At 38.2% G+C, this 20195-nt stretch overlaps 1 protein-coding gene across 3 annotated transcripts in view; it reads right to left on the bottom strand.

The window, feature by feature from the left end:
* Nucleotides 1-20195, bottom strand: part of LOC127849744 (PHD finger protein 12-like) — a 302244-nt gene that overhangs the window by 270162 nt on the left and 11887 nt on the right. For 2 of the 3 annotated variants that reach the window (XR_008034962.1, XM_052382497.1), the window contains exons 8-10: nucleotides 19902-20045; nucleotides 15446-16157; nucleotides 968-1093 (exon numbers count right to left, since the gene is read on the bottom strand). Coding sequence is in view for 2 of the 3 variants with exons in the window: in XM_052382497.1 (XP_052238457.1) it covers nucleotides 968-1093; nucleotides 15446-16157; nucleotides 19902-20045 (982 nt within the window). In the remaining variant the exon portion in view is untranslated. The remainder of the gene's footprint in view (nucleotides 1-967; nucleotides 1094-15445; nucleotides 16158-19901; nucleotides 20046-20195) is intronic. The other variant, XM_052382508.1, reaches the window with a different exon arrangement.

Raw genomic sequence — 20195 nt, 5'->3', positions numbered from 1 at the left:
GTAACAATATTATAAAGGTGGGAAGCCTTGCAATAAAAGAAATTAAGCTCCAATGCTTCTTATAAGAGTCTGACTTAAAACAAGTGAAAAGTCATGAATTGAAGTATAAACAAAAGTTGTTACAGAACAATCTATTGGGAAATAGAAGGGAGCTGCACCCTTCATCCTTTTTGGTTCCGCCTTCTGTTCCTTTGGGATGGTCAACAAAAAATATAAATATAAATTAAAATATATGCCAAAATAGATGTCCTCCCCCCCTAATGTTTGATTAAATCTGAAACCCCTGTGCTAAAAACCCTTAAATGCATGCATGTGACTTCTGTATATAGCAAATCATGGAAAACAAGGTACAAAATTGTCACAAAACCAGGTTTTGAATTTGAAAAAAAAAAGTCTGAAAGGGAGACAAATTAAACTGAACTGATTGTTAATAATTAACCCCCTTTGTTTCAAAATAAATATATTTTTAGTCGTGGTGACCTTGACCTTGGAGATATTGACGTAATTCTTTTGTGCGACACACCGTCCAATGATGGTGATTGGTGAACAAATGTGCAAAATAATTTAAAAATCTCACAATGGATGACATAGTTATGGCCCGGACAAGCTCATTTATGGCCATTTTTGACCTTTGAACAAGTGTGACCTTGACCTTGGAGATATCGATGTAACTCTTTCGCGCTACACATCGTCTAATGATGGTGAAAAAAAGGTGCCAAATGATTTTAAAATCTCACAATGAACGACAAAGTTATGGCCCGGACAAGATTATTCCGCCCGCCTGCCAGCCAACATTTGCCAATCTAATAACCAATTTTTTCCTTCGGAAAACCTGGTTAAAAATATTGTCATGCTGCTTCCAGCCTTACCCTGTAATGTTTTGGGATCCAAGATCTTTTCATAGACAGAGCAATATTTATTTTCCATAAAAGAAAACAAGTCAGATGAAACCTTCTTTCATAAGTACCTGCAGTTCCTTCTAAGCACTGTTGCAATGTGTTGTTGAGAGAGATGATAGCTGATGAGGACTGATTCCCTGAGGCGAGAACACTCGACTGGCCAACTTTTACTCCAGGTATTGCAATCTTGGCTGCTGAAAGTACATGTAGTTAAAACATTCAAACCTTTGCCGCTCATTAGTACTGTGAAAATGGATTTCTGCATCTAACATAAAACCAGTACAGCCTGCAAGTAACTTCAAACGTGTTCTGGTTATATGCTGTTTGCGTCTCATCAGTATCTTAAGATTGAAAATGAAGCCTTAAAACTGAATCCATTAAGAAACATCTTTAATTAATAATTTATTTTCATTTTGTAAGGGGCAACAAACAGATCAAAATGCATGTCTGAGTAGTTAAGGGTAAATATCTTTTGCTAGAAGTTGAACTGTTCCTTTTTTTCCTTTTCATCTGTCATGGGGCCTTGGCCAATTTTTTTAGGCCCCCCCAAAAGGGCTGAAAAAATGCACTGACGTAAAAACCTTTATTTTTTAGAGTATATTGATGATTCTTATAATTTGTTAGTCTTTTAATTATAAGATACAAATATTCCCAATCTGTAGAAAACAATGCTAATTTTCCCTTTTGACCAGTGCCCAAACATTTCCGAAAGTTGTGAGGTAAAACGCAAAAGTGCTTGTAAAGCAATGCGCAGATAAAATATATGGAGGTTTCAAAGTCAGATATTTATGGCTGGTTATTAAATATGATTTGGAATAGTCCAAACCAACCCCAGCCCTCAGGGTTGGCACCAATCGACCGCCCCTGGTTTTAACCGGCGGTTATTACCGGTTAAAACCGCCCTGGTCAATACTCCCAAAGTGGTCATTACTGGTCAATACTGGTCGATTGAACTTTACACCCAATTTTATTAATATTCCATGCTTAATTAAACAATATTGATAATACAGCTTAAACAGACATGTTGCCAATAATGTCTTAAGCTATTAAAACAAATTTTTTTAAATAAAATTCATTTTAATTATTAAATACTTACCTGTTATCGTATGCTTATACTTTCCAAGGGGAAATAACTCATCCGGAATTTTAACTGGGAATCCGCCACCTCAATACCGTAATACAGGCCAGGTTAAACATAGTGCAATGCAACCTAGCCAAAAATCGGTAACCAACCCTCAATATTCTTTCAATGTATATACAAAAATATTAATCGAATAGCGGGGTGGGAGGTGGGACTTACCGATAACAGGTAAGTATTTAATAATTAAAATGAATTTTATTTAAAAAAATTTGTTTTAATGTCATAAATACTGACCTGTTATCGTATGCTGATTTTGCAGCTGCGGTGGGAAGGTTCGTATATATTTTCCCAACACAGTAGAACCCATAAACAGGGTTATCAGCTAATGATATCAAGTAATCTTCGTTAAAACGGTATTAATTATGACTTCTCGGACAGAGTAATATGTCTATGTCGTAAAGAAGACACTACCGTTAGTGAAACCACAACAAGCCCAAACGTATACAAATTGTATTGTTGGCACTTCAGAAAACGAAGATAAAAAGATGACAAGGTGGTCGGATTCCTCCAGTAAACAGCTTAGAGCACGTCAAAAAGTGGGGTGTGATTAATATATGCCCACAAAACAGACAGAGCTCTTAATTCATGCGGTCAGATCCTAAAAAGGAATGAATCCTTAGATAGGATAAGATTAACTTTCCTTAGTCGAGGTCTAACCCCGAGAAATAGAAGCCGCAGACACATCTCCCCCCCCCTTTTTTTGGGGAAATGAAGAGTGTCTTTGAGAACCTCGAATGGACTTCTGACTAACACTGCTGAGATAGAACTTCAAAGCCCTGATTGCCCAAAGAAGTTTATCCTCATCTTCATGACTACCAGTTTAAGAAAACTTGGAAACTTGAAGGTAGAAGCCATATAGAGGACTTGATATTAAGCAAGGAATCCTGGCTGACACAACAAAGTGAAAACGACAATAGATCCAACTGGAATTGGTCGTATTCAACAGAAAAAGCATGAATTTCACTTCTCCGTATGGTAAAAGCCATAATAAGAAGGAAAACCGTCTTAAAATTATATTGGAACTGTTAATAAGCCTGATGAAAAAGGTTCATAGGGAGCTCATTAAGCATCCCAACATGTTACACAAGTCAAAAACGCTTAAGAAGGTAAAGGAACGAAAAACATAGTGTTGACGTTCCATAGTTTGGATCAGTTCCAAAATAGGTAAGACAGCACAGAGTTGCGATGACTTACACAAAACAAGGTATACGAAAGCATAATCTCTATCCTTTGATGAAGAAAAGAACAAATTTCTTATCATCAAGAAAAAGATGAGAAAAACCTCTATGTATCTAGCAGAGTGATTAAGGTAATAACTATGCTCTCAATTACCCAGTAAAAAATGAATTTCCATAGAACCTTTATACAGTTCTGATGGAATTATCCTTGCACAAGTAACAAGGATTGAAACTCTAACAGAAAAACGTTCTTCTGTAGAGATAACTAAAAGTTATTAATGGCCAGACATGAAGTGGCACATGTTTGGATCAGTAAAAATATGTCTCAGTGAGATATGATATTTGACCTGTGAAGAAGTTTCCTGAAAATAATTGTACAGGAGACTTAAAAGGTCGTAGAACCATAATCCCATGGTTCATTACGTATATTTCATGAAATTATGGCAAAAACTCAGTTATTGCAAAAACTCACCAAGAAGGCAAGATATTCCAGTTTATGTCAATGAACGAATGTATAACAATCGCACACCCTGCTGGATCGATTTCTGTGACTGCATTGTTGACGTTGTTCAGCATACCGGTATACACTGCGATATACGATCGCATAACGCTAATAACTAGCGTTTGATGATAAACAACATTCTTTGATATACTATGTACACCATGCAACTCGTCTGCAACTTCACTGCCGCGCATGCGCGATTACATTATTGAACCCAACGGAAAAATAATTCGAAAGAAAGAACTGCAGGACAAAAGGTCCAACAGGGCGTTGAGACGAACTGGTATGAGAAAGACGATAGAGAAAATTTGTTGTTCTTGCAAAGAACGAATAAGTTCCTGATTTCCAGTTACAAGGAGTGATAATATGACCACCTCCGTGTCTGTAAGTAAACCACGACCGATGTGTGATAGTTGAAACCATCACAAAGGAATCGTGAAAATGTGTTGTAAATGAAAAACAGCTAAAAAGAATTTTCGCTTTTCAAGATGTAGATGTGCAGGTGATATTCGTTAGGATACCACATAATTGAGAAAATCAAGATACGTTGTTCTATGTGATCGTCCATAACCTTATCTGCTCACATCTGTATAAGATGTAAGGAAGGTTGTGGTAGAATAAACTATATTCTTGCCAAGATAATCTTCTAGTCTAGACACCACTGAATAGTGGTAAGTAATGACAAAAAGATGGAAATCTGTGTCATTAAATAATCCCGAGATTAATACAATTATCTTAAAAATAAAGCTGAAACGGACGTAAGAAAAGACGTCTCAGCAGAAGGACCAGTGACCGGACCGGTAAATACCGACCGGTGACCGGAACCATTTGTCAAGGATGGGTGGGCAAAGAAACCACGGCAAGCCGAACTTTCCCACTCCAAACACACTTGAAAATTGGTAGAATAGGACAGTGTTTAACACTTATAAGTTAATGACCTATCTACAGAATATAGCCTCTTCTTGAACCAATAACAGGCGCCTTTAAAATCCTGGATAATACAGGTCGCGAAGTCATCGATTTGCGAAGTACGGAAATATGATTGATAGTGGTACCTCCGGAATCGGAGGTGTGATGGCAGAAAAAGGTGAAAACCCTAGGGGTAACCTTAAGCGGGTCCACGCTTGCCGGTAGAATGCATGGAAGTCTTAAATTCTGACTTGATTAATCCATTTACTTCAAGACTTCTAACCTAGACGAATTCCGAAAGGAATACGACCAGTTATAGGAAGACGGCCTGTTATGGCCAGAAGTGTAATAGAAGAATAACTTTAAGATGAGGTCCCTCCAGATCCTAGGATCTAATATCTGAGTTCAATAGGTCCTAAGCCATCTACAAGACTGTAGCCGCTATGCGGTCAATCTGATAGGCAATCCTATGTATCAGAACTCTTGTTGATTCCAGTAGCTTGAAAATATGCACTGCCGTAGGAGCAATAGAAAAGCAGAAGTCGATACAAATGTCGTCTTGCTAATCCTGCTAGCGTCATTAATGTGTCCCAACTGTTCCGTGACACTGACTGCAAAGTCTGTAGCCGACAGGTAAAGGCGGTTAAAACAATTCATCCTTCGGGTCTCGAACATAAATTAATAGAGGTCAAATAGTAATGTTCGACCTCAATGCTAATCTCCGAGCCCACTTCAGCCGATCTATCTGCAAGACCAGTAGTCTGCATGTAGCCGGTTGAGATAGAAGTACAAAAAACAGATATAGCATGATTTGGTGACCGTCGCCAGTAGAAAATCAGTATTGAAAAACACAAAAAGTCATGTAGATTGTTGAATCCATAAAATATAGTATTCAATACAATCATAGCCAGGGGTATACAACTATGTAATGTAGACGATACCCGTGATACTAAAAATTGACCGATGAAAACACAGTGGAATACCGGTAATTGGTAAGTGGTGACCGAACCGGACCGGTCAATGACCGGTAACTGTAGCCCGGTGAACGGACCAGTCATAATATGACCGGTGACGTTACCAGTTAAAGACCGAAAAATGGTGGAATCCATATGGTCTGTTATCAATGTCAAGCACTGCTCGGAAAAGAAGATCATGCCAAAAAAAAAAAAAAAAAAAAAAAAAAAAAATCCAATCCGATGGCGATGAGACATCACTTATTCTGACCGGTGATCAGTGATCGGTGATATGACCGATGAATGGTGACCGATGTCCGGTGATCGGGACCGGTATAATATAACTGCGTCAGAATGGAAATATCTGGTGCAGAAGAATGACCATCCACGAAGTCATCTGATAATGTTAACCGGAAAACAACGGTAGATTATCAGTATTAATAGGCATAAGTGTCCTTGTAGTCGTAGTGGAGAAAAGAACAGCTTATTCCGAAGCCTGAATGTTAAACGAACTAGTGTTCGTATACAACTACGGCTCGGTGACTGCAACATGTGTGGATGCCATAAGAAGAACCATCACACGTGGAATGGAGACATGATATTCCTAAAGGAATAAAATGGAGAACGTCGATATGACCAGTAGGTTCATTAACGCCTACGTGAGAAGTGGCGACATCCATATAACTTCGATGCCGAAATATTGTTCGGCTACGCTGGAAATATTGTCTTCTACAATATTGTCTCCGTGAGCATTGACATGATCGCTTACGAGCGTATCAACGCCGAGAACTGCTCAATGAAGGAGAGGTATGTTCGATAAATATCCAGTGGTGCTCAATGCAGTCCGCTGATGTCTACGTGAAGGTTGACGACGTCCTCGTTTCCTGCGATGTCGAGATCTGGATCGGCCGAGATGTGGATCGGCTGCGATGAGACCGAGATCTTCTAGAATAACGTCTCCGTGAGTGACGACGTGATCGCTTACGAGAGCCGCGACGATGAGAACTGCTCGACGAAGAAGAGCGTGTCCGATGTCTAATCCTTGATGAAGACGATGTATTCAACGAAGAATAGGAGAATAATTCAATGAAGAAGACCGAGTTCTTCTTCTTGACCGGTGACTGGTGTTATCGGTGGCAGGCCTAACTGATGACTGTTGACCGGTGACCAGAGCGGTGATCAATGACCGGACCGGTGACCGGACCGGACCGTTGACATGACCGGACCGGTGACCGGACCGGTGACATGACCGGTGACATGACCGGACCGGTGATCAATGACCGGACCGGTGACCGGACCGGACCGGTGACATGACCGGTGACCGGTGATCAATGACCGGACCGGTGACCGGACTGGACCGGTGACCGGACCGGTGACATGACCGGTGACCGGACCGGACCGGTGACCGGACCGGTGATCAATGACCGGACCGGACCGGTGACATGACCGGTGACCGGACCGGCCGGTCAGACGTCGATCAATGGTCCGTGATCAACGTCCCCGGTGACGTACCGGTCATATCATGACCAGTGTTGTCACCGGATAATGACCGTATGGCGGATGCCAAATGGTCCGGCATTGGTCGATGTCCTTGACCAATGCCATCGGGCAAAGACCGGCTGACGGGTGTCGCCATATGGTCTGATGTTGACCGACTGTCTAAGAGACTTAGCATAGTACGGTCGCGATCGTGCCCGATACCCGGTGACTGATACTGCAACTATCATCCATGATCTGCGAAGTCACCGGGTATTTATCCACTCTTGTTTCTGCGACCATCATGTAGTCGAATATATGAAAAACAAGAGCAAAGCATATTCAACCATAAACTGGTCACAGACCAGATTATCATACGGCACATAAAATCATTATTTGACCATAATGAAAATTATAATAATACTGCCGTAGATCATAAATTAAACAAAAGTTTAATTCAAAACAGATGAAAAATAAAATGACGATCAATTAGATTGTCATACGGAACGTTAAAATCATTATTGCACACAATGGCAAATGATAAACAATCTGTCAATAGAAGAACACGCTTTGCACGATCTCGTAACACATTAGAAGAACATGCTTTGCACGTTCTAGCAATGTATTAGAAGAGCACGTTTTGCACGTGGTCGTTCGCGCCTGAAAACACCCAGCATGGTAGAAATAAACCATTGTTCGATAAAAACAAGCATGGCTTACCTTTTACAAATGAAACAAAATCCATTAAATCCACACAAATTAATCCGAATGAGAAATAAAAAGATAAATAACACAATTTATCTATTCAAAACCCCAATCAACCAAGTGAAAAACAATATTTTAATTCAGAGCCGTAAAAGACACGTATACACCTGGTTGATCCGGAAAGAATATTGAGGGTTGGTTACCGATTTTTGGCTAGGTTGCATTGCACTATGTTTAACCTGGCCTGTATTACGGTATTGAGGTGGCGGATTCCCAGTTAAAATTCCGGATGAGTTATTTCCCCTTGGAAAGTATAAGCATACGATAACAGGTCAGTATTTATGACATTAAAACCCACTATTTTATACCTGTTCATGCAATTTGTAGGCCAATCTCTCGAAATTTTGCAAATGAGTCAAGTTGGTTAATTGGATTTTGCTGGTCGATTGAATTATTTTTCAATTCTAACAAATTATGAATGCTCAGATATTTCTGTGCTTGATTCAACAAGAACCTGTCAATTACTGTGTATTAGTTGTTCCTCATGCCCCACTGTCTCCACAGTCTTTCACAGTCTTCAAACCTATACAGGTTAGGGCACCCAAAACTGATAATAGGGCCTTACATGTACATGGCACCTTTGACACAACCCTTACTTGTCATGTATTCTTGCCTGGATTTCTTTAACAAAATAGTGAAAAACTATTTTATTTTACCATTGATATAAAAACAAGAGGGCCATGATGGCCCTGAATCACTCACCTGACTCATTAAGATCAGATGAAAACTATGACCTCTTTTGTCTACACAATGTTTTTCTATGATTTGACCTAGTGACCTAGTTCCTGACTCTAGATGACCCAAATACAATCCCAATCCAGAATTCATTAAGATAAACATTCTGACCACAGTTCATAAATATTGGATGAAAACTGTGACCTCTATTGTCAACACAAGGTTTTTCTATTTATTTGACCTAGATTTTTACCCCAGATGACCCAAATATAATCCCACCCAGATTTCATCAAGAATTCTGACCAAATTTCATAAAGGTTAGATGAAAACTGTGATCTCTAATGTCTACACAAGGTTTTTCTATTATTTGACCTAGTGACCTAGTTTTTGACCCCAGATGACCCAATTAAAATCCCAACCCAGATTTCATCAAGATAAACATTCTGACCAAATTTCATAAAGATTGGATGAAAACTGTGACCTCTATTGTCTACAGAAGGTTGTTCTATTATTTGACCTAGTGACCTTGTTTTTGACCCCAGATGACCCAAATACAATCCCAAAACGGATTTCATCAAGATAAACATTTTGACCAAATTTCATCAAGATTGGATGCAAACTGTGACCTCTACTGTCTACACAAACAAATTGTTGACGGACGGACGCACGGACACACGCAGGCACGCACAACGGACGCCGGACATCACACGATCACATAAGCTCACCGTGTCACTTCATGACAGGTGACCAAAAAATATGTGTCGGAGATAAACATGAACAGTTGTGGTTAAAATCCCATAGAAACAAGGGCTGTTTGTAAAACATGCATGACCCCCTATATGGGCTATAAGTTGTAGTAGCAGCCATTGTGTGAATACGTTTTTTGTCACTGTGAATGGTGGTGGTGGTGGTGTAGTAGTAGTAGTAGTAGTAGTAGTAGTAGTAGTAGTAGTAGTAGTTGTAGTAGTAGTAGTAGTAGTAGTAGTAGTAGTAGTAGTAGAAGTAGAAGTAGTAGTAGTAGTAGTAGTAGAAGTAGTAGTAGTAGTAGTAGAAGTAGAAGTAGTAGTAGTAGTAGTAGTAGAAGTAGTAGTAGTAGTAGTAGTAGCAGTAGCAGTAGCAGCATTACAAGACCAATACCTAAACAAGAGCACCGCCTTGCGGGTGCAGACCGCTCATCTATTTTCTTTTAAAGGTGAAGGGACTCTCATTTTCAATCACAAAGGAGGGAGGAGTGGAGTGAAGAGGGGTGTATAGTGTGGGGTTGTGGACATTTATTACATTATCTTCCAAAAAAGCGAAAAAAAAAAAAAAAAAAAAAAAAAATCGGGGGGGGGGGGGGGGGGTATAGTGTGAGGGTGTGGTGATAATTTGTGAGATGATCTTAAAAAAAAAAAAAAAAAAAAAAAAAAAAAATCAAAAAAAAAATTTGGGGGGGGGGGGTGGGGGGGGTGGGGTGGGGGTATAGTGTGAGGGTGTGGTGGTCATTTGTGAGATGATCTTATAAAAAAAAAAAAAAAAAAAAAAAATTAGGGGGGGGGGGGGAGGGGGGGGAGGGGGGGGGAGGGCACGGGGGATGGTTTGGGTGAAGTCTATTGTGGTATGTCAGGTAAGAGTAGTTTCATCAAAGTATCAATCAAATCTAATCATAAATAAAGAAGTTATGGCAATTTTAGCAAAATTTAATAATTTGACCTTGAGAGTCAAGGTCATTCAAAGGTCAAAGTAAAATTCAAGTTGCCAGGTACAGTAACCTCATGATAGCATGTAAGTATTTGAAGTTTGAAAGCAATAGCCTTGATACTTCGAGTGGATCGAAACACAAAATTTAACCATATATTAAAAGTTACTAAGTCAAAAAAGGGCCATAATTCCGTAACAATGACAACCAGAGTTATGCAACTTGTCCTTTTACTGTACCCTTATGATAGTTTGTGAGTGTTCCAAGTATGAAAGCAATATCTATGATACTTTAGGGGTAAAGTGACCAAAACATAAATCTTAACCAAATTTTCAATTTTCTAAGTATAAAGGGCCCATAATTCCGTCCAAATGCCAGTCAGAGTTACATAACTTTGCCTGCACCGTCCCCTTATGATAGTTCATAAATCTTGCAAGTATGAAAGCAATAGCTTTGATACTGTAGGAATAAAGTGGACCTAAACACAAAACTTAATCAAATTTTCAATTTTCTAAGTATAAAAAGGGCACATAATTCTGTCAAAATGCCAGTCAGAGTTACATTACTTTGCCTGCACAGTCCCCTTATGATAGTTAGTAAGTGTTGCAAGTATGAAAGCAATAGCTTTGATGCTTAAGGAATAAAATGGACCTAAACACAAAACTTAACCAAAATTGTCAATTTTCTAAGTATAAAAAGGGCACATAATTCTGTCAAAATGCATGCCAGAGTTATCTAACTTTGCCTGCCCAGTCCCCTCATGATAGTAAGTAAGTGTACCAAGTTTGAATGCAATAGCATTGATACTTACTGAGAAAAGTGGAACTAAACGCAAAACTTAACCAAAATTTGCAATTTTTTAAGTACAAAAAGGGCACATAATTCTGTCAAAATGCACGCCAGAGTTATCTAACTTTGCCTGCCTAGTCCCCTCATGATAGTAAGTAAGTGTACCAAGTTTGAATGCAATAGCCTTGATACTTTCTGAGAAAAGTGGACCTAAACGCAAAACTTAACCGGACGCCGACGCCAACGCCAACGCCAACGCCAACGCCAACGCCGACGCCAAGGTGATGACAATAGCTCATAATTTTTTTTCAAAAAATAGATGAGCTAAAAATGATCAAATGGGAAAAGGTAACCTAGCACTGGCAGTAAATATGGGGCTCATTTACAGGTAAGATTTGGAATCTCTGCTGTAGTGGTGGTGGTGGTGGTGGTGGTGGTGGTGGTGGTGGTGGTGGTGGTGGTAGTAGTAGTAGTACTAGTAGTAGTAGTAGAAGTAGTAGTAGTAGTAGTAGTAGTAGTAGTAGTAGTAGTAGTAGTAGTAGTAGTAGTGGTAGTAGAAGTAGTAGTAGTAGTAGTAGTAGTAGTAGTAGTAGTAGTAGTAGTAGTAGTAGTAGTAGTAGTAGTAGTGGTAGTAGTAGTAGTAGTAGAAGTAGTAGTAGTAGTAGTAGTAGTAGTAGTAGTAGTAGTAGTAGTAGTAGTAGTAGTAGTAGCAGTAGCAGTAGCAGAAGCAGTAGCAGCATTACAAGACCAATACTTAAGAATGATCAAATGGGAAAAGGTAACCTAGCACTGGCAGTAAATATGGGGCTCATTTACAGGTCAGATTTGGAATCTCTGCTGTAAAATGAGATTTTGAATGAATTAAAGGGAGGCAAATCTGTAATAAAAAGAACATGCATAAACCGTAGTTGTTTCCCTTGTTTGAACCATGCTAAATCCTTACAAGTTTGGAAAGAATTGGATGAAAAATTTGGACTTTATTGCATAAACACCATTTTCTCAATTCAAGGGGAGGTAATTCTGTACTTCATGGACCAATAATGCTCATTTTTTTGTAGTGTTCGTGTCCTCATTGATATAAAGACACTGTGCAAATTTGGAAAGGATCGGACAAAAAATGTGGAAGATTTTTGAAAGTTTTCTCAAAATAGGCAAAAACGAATAAACATGCAAAGTTCAAAGAGCTCCTGCGGCCATGTTTTTTGACGAATCAAATTTCTTTGAACAAGTTTTTCAGGGGAGCCCCTAAAGGTCATCCCTGTGAAATTTTTTGAAAATCTGATGAGCGGTTTCTGACAAGAAGATTTTTTAAGTTTTTTACCATATATGGTCATGGCGGCCATCTTGGTTATGTGATCAAAAAATTTTTAACAATTCTTTTGTCCCATGACCTAGGGATGGTCCACATGAAATTTAGTTAAAATTGGCTCAATGGTTTAGTAGAAGAAGATGTTTACAAATTGTTTACAGACAGACGGACGGACGGACGGACGCTGAGTGATCACAATAGCTCACCCCGAGCTATCGCTCAGGTGAGCTAAAACTTAATAAGAAATAATTATTAAAAGAAAGAAATAATTGAAAAGAAGAGTCTAGAGTAGACCCACAATTGGTAAACATTATTTGTTGCCAAAATCAAGAACTTTGATTGCTTATTCATTTGAAGACCAATTGAACTTTAAAATATGAAAACCCTCTTAATATAGAAAGGAGACAAGTTAGAAGTAACTATTAAATTAATAACATTAATAGCAAGTTATCTCATTTTGTTTGAGTGAAATGAAATAGCCTAAGGGCAGATTTGCTTCATTTTCACTATCAGAGACATACCAGTGCATGCATTTTATTACCAATTAAGGCTTAGGGGCCAGATCATTTATGACCCTAGAAACCACAAGAGTTCTGTTTGTCCATCAGCTTATCAAATAGATATATCAATAGATCAGTGAAATACTATGGTAACTACAATAGTAATAATACTTCAGTAACATATGTGATACACTGAGATAAAGATATTGCCTTAGTTCTTTTGTATTTGTGACAGTTCCCATAAATAATAAAGAAGTATTTTTTACAGCTTTAAAGCTTTCTTTTACAATAGATAACTCAAAAAATGTTTATCAATTACAGAATAATGCTTGATTTAATATAGAATAGCTTAAATTCTTCCTTTGTCAAGTTTAAATGCTACAATTTTCAATCGACCAGTATTGACCAATAACAGGGGTCATAACAGGACCAGATTGCCAATCCTGAAAACAAGCCAGGGGTCTGGCTCTGCAGGCCACCAGCGGGGTCAAGGGGCAGCGCCTTTGTCAGGGGGATAAAGGGGGGCTAAGTCAGCCGGACAAAAATTGATTTAAATCATTTTCAGACCCTTCTAGATTGCATTTCCAAGCAGTTTTAAATGCATTTTATTATAGCAAAAGAAAGATTTTTTTCCAAGAATTTACTTATATTTTTCAGCATAATATTATACTACATTAACCAAATATTAAAAAAAAAATTAATACAGGAAAAATTGAAATAAAAAAATAATCATTAAAAAGTACAACCATAGCCCATAATATAAACAGCACTAAATAATATCACATAAATATATATAATATTAACGATTTCCACCTAAAAACTGATGCTGTTACAAGAAAACGTAATCATAAATTATTCGTCAAGTGGCTAAATTTACCACCCCCCACACACCTGTTCACGCAAAGTAAGATTCACGGTTGTTTTCCTTTGTTCCAATGTCACAGTTTATCAAATTAATCGTTTATGTAAAGAAACAATAAAAATATAAAAAAAGTAATTACGTTTATAAGCTTCTAAACATAGGTTACGTGGTCAAAATTTACCTTAAAACTTGGGATTTTTTCGTTGTTACTCCATGTTTATAAACGCATTGTTGATTGGAATTCACAGGATAAATACTAATGTGTCTTGTTCTGATAAAACTGGGCATAATACATGTGCGTAAAGTGTCGTCCCAGATTAGCCTGTGCAGTCCGCACAGGCTAATCAGGGACGACACTTTCCGCCTAAACTTGATTTTCGGTAAGGAGACTACACAGGCTAATCTGGGACAACACTTTAGGCACATGAATTAAGCCCAGTTTTCTCAGAACACGACACTAAAAAATTTTATGATATCAGCGCAGGAGTTATCTTCTGTAGAACCGAAATAAACCAAGAATCACTCCTTACCCCCCCCCCCCCCAACAAAACTCGAATTTTTATTGATCTCAAAAGTGACCCTGGTGCCTTGAAATCCGGATTTCCGGATCAATCTGGCATATTACAACCCCTGCAATAATGACCAGTAATGACCAGTATTGACCGGTTTTAACCGGGTATTGACCGCCGGCCCGGTCAATACTCAATTGACCGGTCAATATGCCAACCCTGCCAGCCCTCAATTCTTTAATGATGTTTAACAAATCTCAGAAGGACTCCTGGGTTAATAGCGGGAGACTGATTAAAAACACACCCATGTGCCTTAAACACCCACACAAAAAACATAACAAGATACCCATGAGAGCCTGAATTGCTCTACTGGTATAAACACTGCAAGTTTGGAAAGAATAAGATGGAAACTGTGTACTTAATCGCGTTACTATTTGAGGTCACTGTGACCTTAACCTTTGACTTGGTGACCTTAAATAAGATAGAAACTGTGTACTAAATTGCGCTACTATTTCGAGTCACTGTGACCCTGACCTTTGACCTAGTGACCTGAAAATCAATAGGGGTCATCTGCCAGTCATGATCAATGTACCTATGAAGTTTCATGATCCTAGGCCTAAGCATTATTGAGTTATCATCCGGAAACCATTTTACTATTTCGAGTCACTGTGACCTTGACCTTTAACCAAGTGACCTGAAAATCAATAGTGTTCGATTCCTCATTAATATAAAGACACTGAGCAAGTTTGAAAAGAATCGGATGAAAACTGTGGACTTATCGGATAAACAAGTTTTTACTATTTCGAGTCACTGTGACCTTGACCTTTGACCCAGTGACCTGAAAATCAATTGGGTTCGAGTCCTCATTAATATAAAGACACTGTACAAGTTTGAAAAGAATTGGATGAAAACTGTGGACTTTATCAGATAAACAAGAAAAGGCTAACGCACGCACAGACAGACAGACACCATGCCATCCCATAAGCTCTGCTGACCTATGGCCAGTAGAGCTAAAAACAAATCTCTGGAAAAAAACACTGATGATGTTAATGGACCCCTGTTTTTTTTCATTCAAAGTATTTAGCCCAGTTCCCAATGGAAAAAAGTATAAATGTTTCCCAAATGAGACCTAAAAATTCCCAAGTGAAGGCCTCTACAAAGTTTTTTTTACATCCCAACTTGAAGTTTCGTCCAGCTCTACAGGTTTAACCTAAGTCAATAACACTGTTATTCTCAAAGGGACCCTGCCCATTCCCAAAATGGTGAAAAATAACACTGCCTGAAATAAACATCATTTTACCTGTTTGTGACTGATTGAGTGCTATGACTTTTGTGTTGGAGCTGCCACTGACAATATTTGGTCGTAGAACTGAGCTGCCTTGTTTGCTTCCCTGTGAGCCTGCGCGGGGTGACAGGATGGAGGTCTGACCTGTCAACTTCCCCGGGACTACACGAGTATACACATTGTTAGTTTTGTTTACCATACTCACAACAATATTTTTATTTCCACTCTGAGAATTCCCTACACTTGATACCAGTTTATCACCATTACTACTGGAATTAGGCCACGTCACTTTAACAATATTGCTGGTTGGTGATAGAACCTGTGAAGAGTTTGTAGTGTCTGACCTAGTTTGCGCCATGTCTGACATTTCAACGTCCCCATTTAATGAGCCACATGAGGAGTTTAATAATGAAACACCACTGGTTTTGCTACTAGAATCAGAGTACCCATTGTCTGTTGAAGATACTGGTCCATTGCTTATATTTTGATCACAACCGTCGCCACTTTCATGTTTAGTTTTCAGATCACTGTTCACAAGATGACCACTTTCTGAAATACTCTGGTCAGCAAAGTCTCTGTTTTGCACAGGCTGCACTGACGCGGTGGGTTTTTCATTTTTGGCTTGTTCGGAAGATCGTAACGTGTCCGCTGAACTACTACGCTCTAGCTGTTTCCTCGCCAAGAACTGGGCTATACTAGTCTGCAAACTTACTACAGACTTCAACCACTGAAAGAAAATCAACATTTATTAGAATGTCTTTTGTTTTTCTAATTTGATTCCTTGCCCTGGAACAACTAGGCTTAATGTATATGCTTAGTCCTAGATTAGCCTGTTCAGCTCGCACAGGTTGACAACACATGTGCCTTCGCTTGATTTTTGTTTAGGAAAGACTTCCTTTAATTGAAAAATTCCAGATAACAAAATGCTTTATGATTAGCCTGTGCTAATTGCACAGGCTTATCTGGTGTAACACTGTATGCAAATGCACTTAGCCAAAAGCACAGCTATTGTTTTAAGAGCGATTTTGCAGGCTGATTTATAGGGAGACAATATGTACTACAGTTTTGTTACCTTTTATTATAAAGCCTGTGACTTTTGGGTTGGGAAAATAATGTGATTAACCAAAAAATTTGACAGAAAAGACAAGAAAAGAAAAATACAATATTATTTAAATACTACATTATTCCATTTTATTTATATGTACAAGAACCAATATCAACTGCTTCTCAAGAACCTTTTTAAATCTTACACTTTAGTAAATTATAGTTGGCATTAACACAAGGGTAACATCAAAATAAATTTGTAAAACAATTTTTATATTATACTAAAATGGGAACTTTATCCACTTTATATATATGTTATATTCTGCCCCCCCCCCCCTTCTGTCAATCACATATGTGTGTGTGGAAAGACCCTGAAGTAATGATGCTTTACTGAAATTGCTACATAAAATTTTCATTTATTGAGACCACATGTTCTGTTTTAAAAGTTCTGAATGACAGGATGTTTTTTCATGACATTCAACAACTAGGCACTTAACATTTTCTTGAGCATGAAAGTTTAATTATTTCCCACTCAGAAGCAAAGTGAAAATGGCTATTTGAAACCAGCATACAACCAGAACAGCCTTCAAGTAACTCACAGACTGTTCAGTTTGTATGTTGTTAGCTGCTTATCTAAGGGTTGGAAATGAAGCCTTTATCACTTGAATTGGGTAAGAAAGGTCTTTATTTTGACTTTCAAAGGGACTAAAAATGTGCCCAAGTTCTTTTACGAGTGGTTAAGGGTTGAAAGGCATGCAATTTAAACAAAAACAAGTGCAGCGCATAGCAGATGCCACGCTCAGCTAAGGGTGCAGTTTTGAATAAATGAAAGCTTGTCAGATTTTTTTTTCTTTTAGAGGTCAGTGACATTGACCTTTGACCTAGGGCCCCAAAATGGGCAGGGGTTTTTCAGCACTCAGGGATTTCAATAGTTTTTAAAAACCAGGAGTCAATGACCCCTGGACTGAAATTTTGAGGAGTCAAATTGAAAAATGGTGGGGTCAATTTTGAAGCGTGTTAATTGTGTTTTTGTCTGTATTATTCAATTTTTTTAGATAAAAATATGCTCTTAGAGTAACACAATATCTTAAAAAGTTATACTGCTTTATTAAATAACAATACCATGATACATAACACAACATATTTTAATGAATTGGTACATTAAATATACTTCTTTATAGTTATAACACATTTAAGTCTTTTAACACATTTAAATAATTTAAGATATGTACCGGTTGCACCTTTTCATCACATATTTATCGTCATTATATTATCATCATCCCTATGATAGTTTTTCTAACAAAACACAATCTAAATGCATGGAACATCTAGTATATCTATTACTGTTTATCCCAATACTATACATGTCCGAAATATGTAAACTTTGGAATGCCTTACCTGTAGTAGTTTTACTTTAATAATCCATTTTTTTCTTGTTGTTATCGGGTTTAACAAACCTTATCAAATGTTTGTTAAATCCAGTTAATGCTTTCACCATTATTGAATCGCCATTACTTGCAATTTGAATCGCCAGCTTTGAATTGAATGCGGGTTGAATGTTAAGTCCGCCATTTACAATGTCGAAGGTCATGACGCAGCAATTTAATTCTACTTGGAAAATTTATATCTTATCGAAAAAATGTGTTTTCTCAATGTTTATGTGTAGTATTATTACTTGTTAGTATAAAAAAATGAACTGTGATTCCAGTTTATATAAGATGGGTGTTACTCGTAATTATCGGTGGATTAACAACTGACAAAACTCGCTTGACTTAGATCTACTGTTGGATCTACGTAATTAATAGACCTTTGATCAATATGGTTTTTACTTTAATTAATTTTGCCGACTTTCTTTAACCGTGCCGTCTGAAAAGTCTGCAAAAAACCTGAAATTATAAGATGGTCAATCAATTATCACGTAATCACTGCTGCTAATTACCCAGTTAGTGGGCACGCACTATTTAGACGGTGACATGTGTATTGGAAGAGATGAGATAAGATAAACAACGCCCGGGGTATTCCCTCGATTATAGACCGAGTTTCAAAAACTGAAACATTAATTTCAAATAGGAGCACAGCGGGATTTATTACCATGGAACTCGAGATGTTAACTGACTGACGCACGGGTCAAATTTTCGACGCGTCAAAATGACACACAGCAGAAAAAAGGGTTGCGTCAAAAATGAGTCATTTTTAATTTGCTCGCGTCAAAACGCAGGATTCTGCGTCTATTGAAATCCCTGGCACTGTCTGCGCCTCCGGGAAACGGAGGCATTCCCAAAGCAAACGGACCCGTTCCCAATCGAATTTTGATTGCATTTTTCCCAATTCCAAAAAATAAAATCTTCCAAAAAGTAAACATAATTTTTATCGAAAGAGTGACTTCCCTTCATCGCGACGAAATAAAGCCTTTACTGACACAGATTTTTTGGTGTATTTGCCGCATGCATTTACTCTCAGCGATGACGTTCGAACTGTTCCGCATTATACAAGAGTATATAGAGCCGCACAATACACATTCTATACCATATCTGTAGACGCTTATATTCAATCATGGCTTCGCACAATAGTAAATATTACATTAAAAAAACACAAAAAATAGACACTAAAGAATGTGTAACGATATCATCGATGTTTTCGAAACGCTCAGAATCTTCCGAAATTACTGCCGCGAGTAACCCAGAACAGACTGGCTCGGACGATACACAGCAAAATATAACACCAACAGAAGTAATGCCAGGGCTGTCCATCACAAAATCGGCAACTGAATGCTCAGAGCCTTGTAAGAAAGTTGTAGTTCAATCGTCATTTAATACATTAAAGTATGAAATGAAATACCCATGGCTCTATTTTAGCTCGGCCAAAAATGTTGCTGTAACTTGTGTTTGGGCAGTATTTGTTTTGCATGTGTTTATATAAAAAAAATTGTTAAACCACAGACCTATTTTAGCATGATTAGTTCAATTTATTTCCCCCAAAATGAGCCGTTTCACGAAACAAAAATTCCCAAAATGGGCAATTTTGTCGATTAAAAATTCCCAATTTGGTCAGACTCCTTTTCCCAAAGTAGGCAGAAAAACTCCTGATGGGTGTGGCGTGTAGAACTCGTCAAGATGCATCTACATATGAAGTTTCAAAGTTTTAGGTGGAAGCACTTTGATTTCAGACCCAATGTTAAGGTTTTATCACGACACGGATGGCGAGCTGGCTATGACAATACCTCCGGTTTTCTCCAAAAATTGCGCGCTAATAAATCTTAGTGAATGTAATATTGAAATCATTTTTACTTTCGTTTAGCAAAAAAAGCCCCACTATTTTTTTAATTTAAATCAAATGGAGGCATTAATTCACCATGCATAGGGACCCAGCTCCATTTCCAAAAAGGTGAAAAAAAAGAACTGTAAGAGGAAAACATTGCAATAGTAACCTGTTCCTGGTCCTCAAGGGAGGCCTCTGAAGGACTCCTTGGCCTGGTTCCCTCATCGTCAAGCCCAAGACAGCCGCTTACCAGCACTGGGGGAGGCATGAGCTCAGTCGGCTGATCATAGAACTCATGTATAGCTGCAGGGATCTACAGGAACAAGCATTTGTATGGTCAAATGAGCTGTGTGCTTTAAAAAATTGGGCTTAATGTATGTGCATAAAGTTTCTTTCCAGAATTATCAAGAATGACAATGTCCGCCTAAAATGGATTTTGGTTCAGAAAAGATTTACTGCAAAC

Source organism: Dreissena polymorpha, chromosome 1 (genome assembly GCF_020536995.1).
Source record: "Dreissena polymorpha isolate Duluth1 chromosome 1, UMN_Dpol_1.0, whole genome shotgun sequence".
NCBI classification, from domain to species: domain Eukaryota; kingdom Metazoa; phylum Mollusca; class Bivalvia; order Myida; family Dreissenidae; genus Dreissena; species Dreissena polymorpha.
This window is presented reverse-complemented; position numbering and strand designations above follow the sequence as displayed.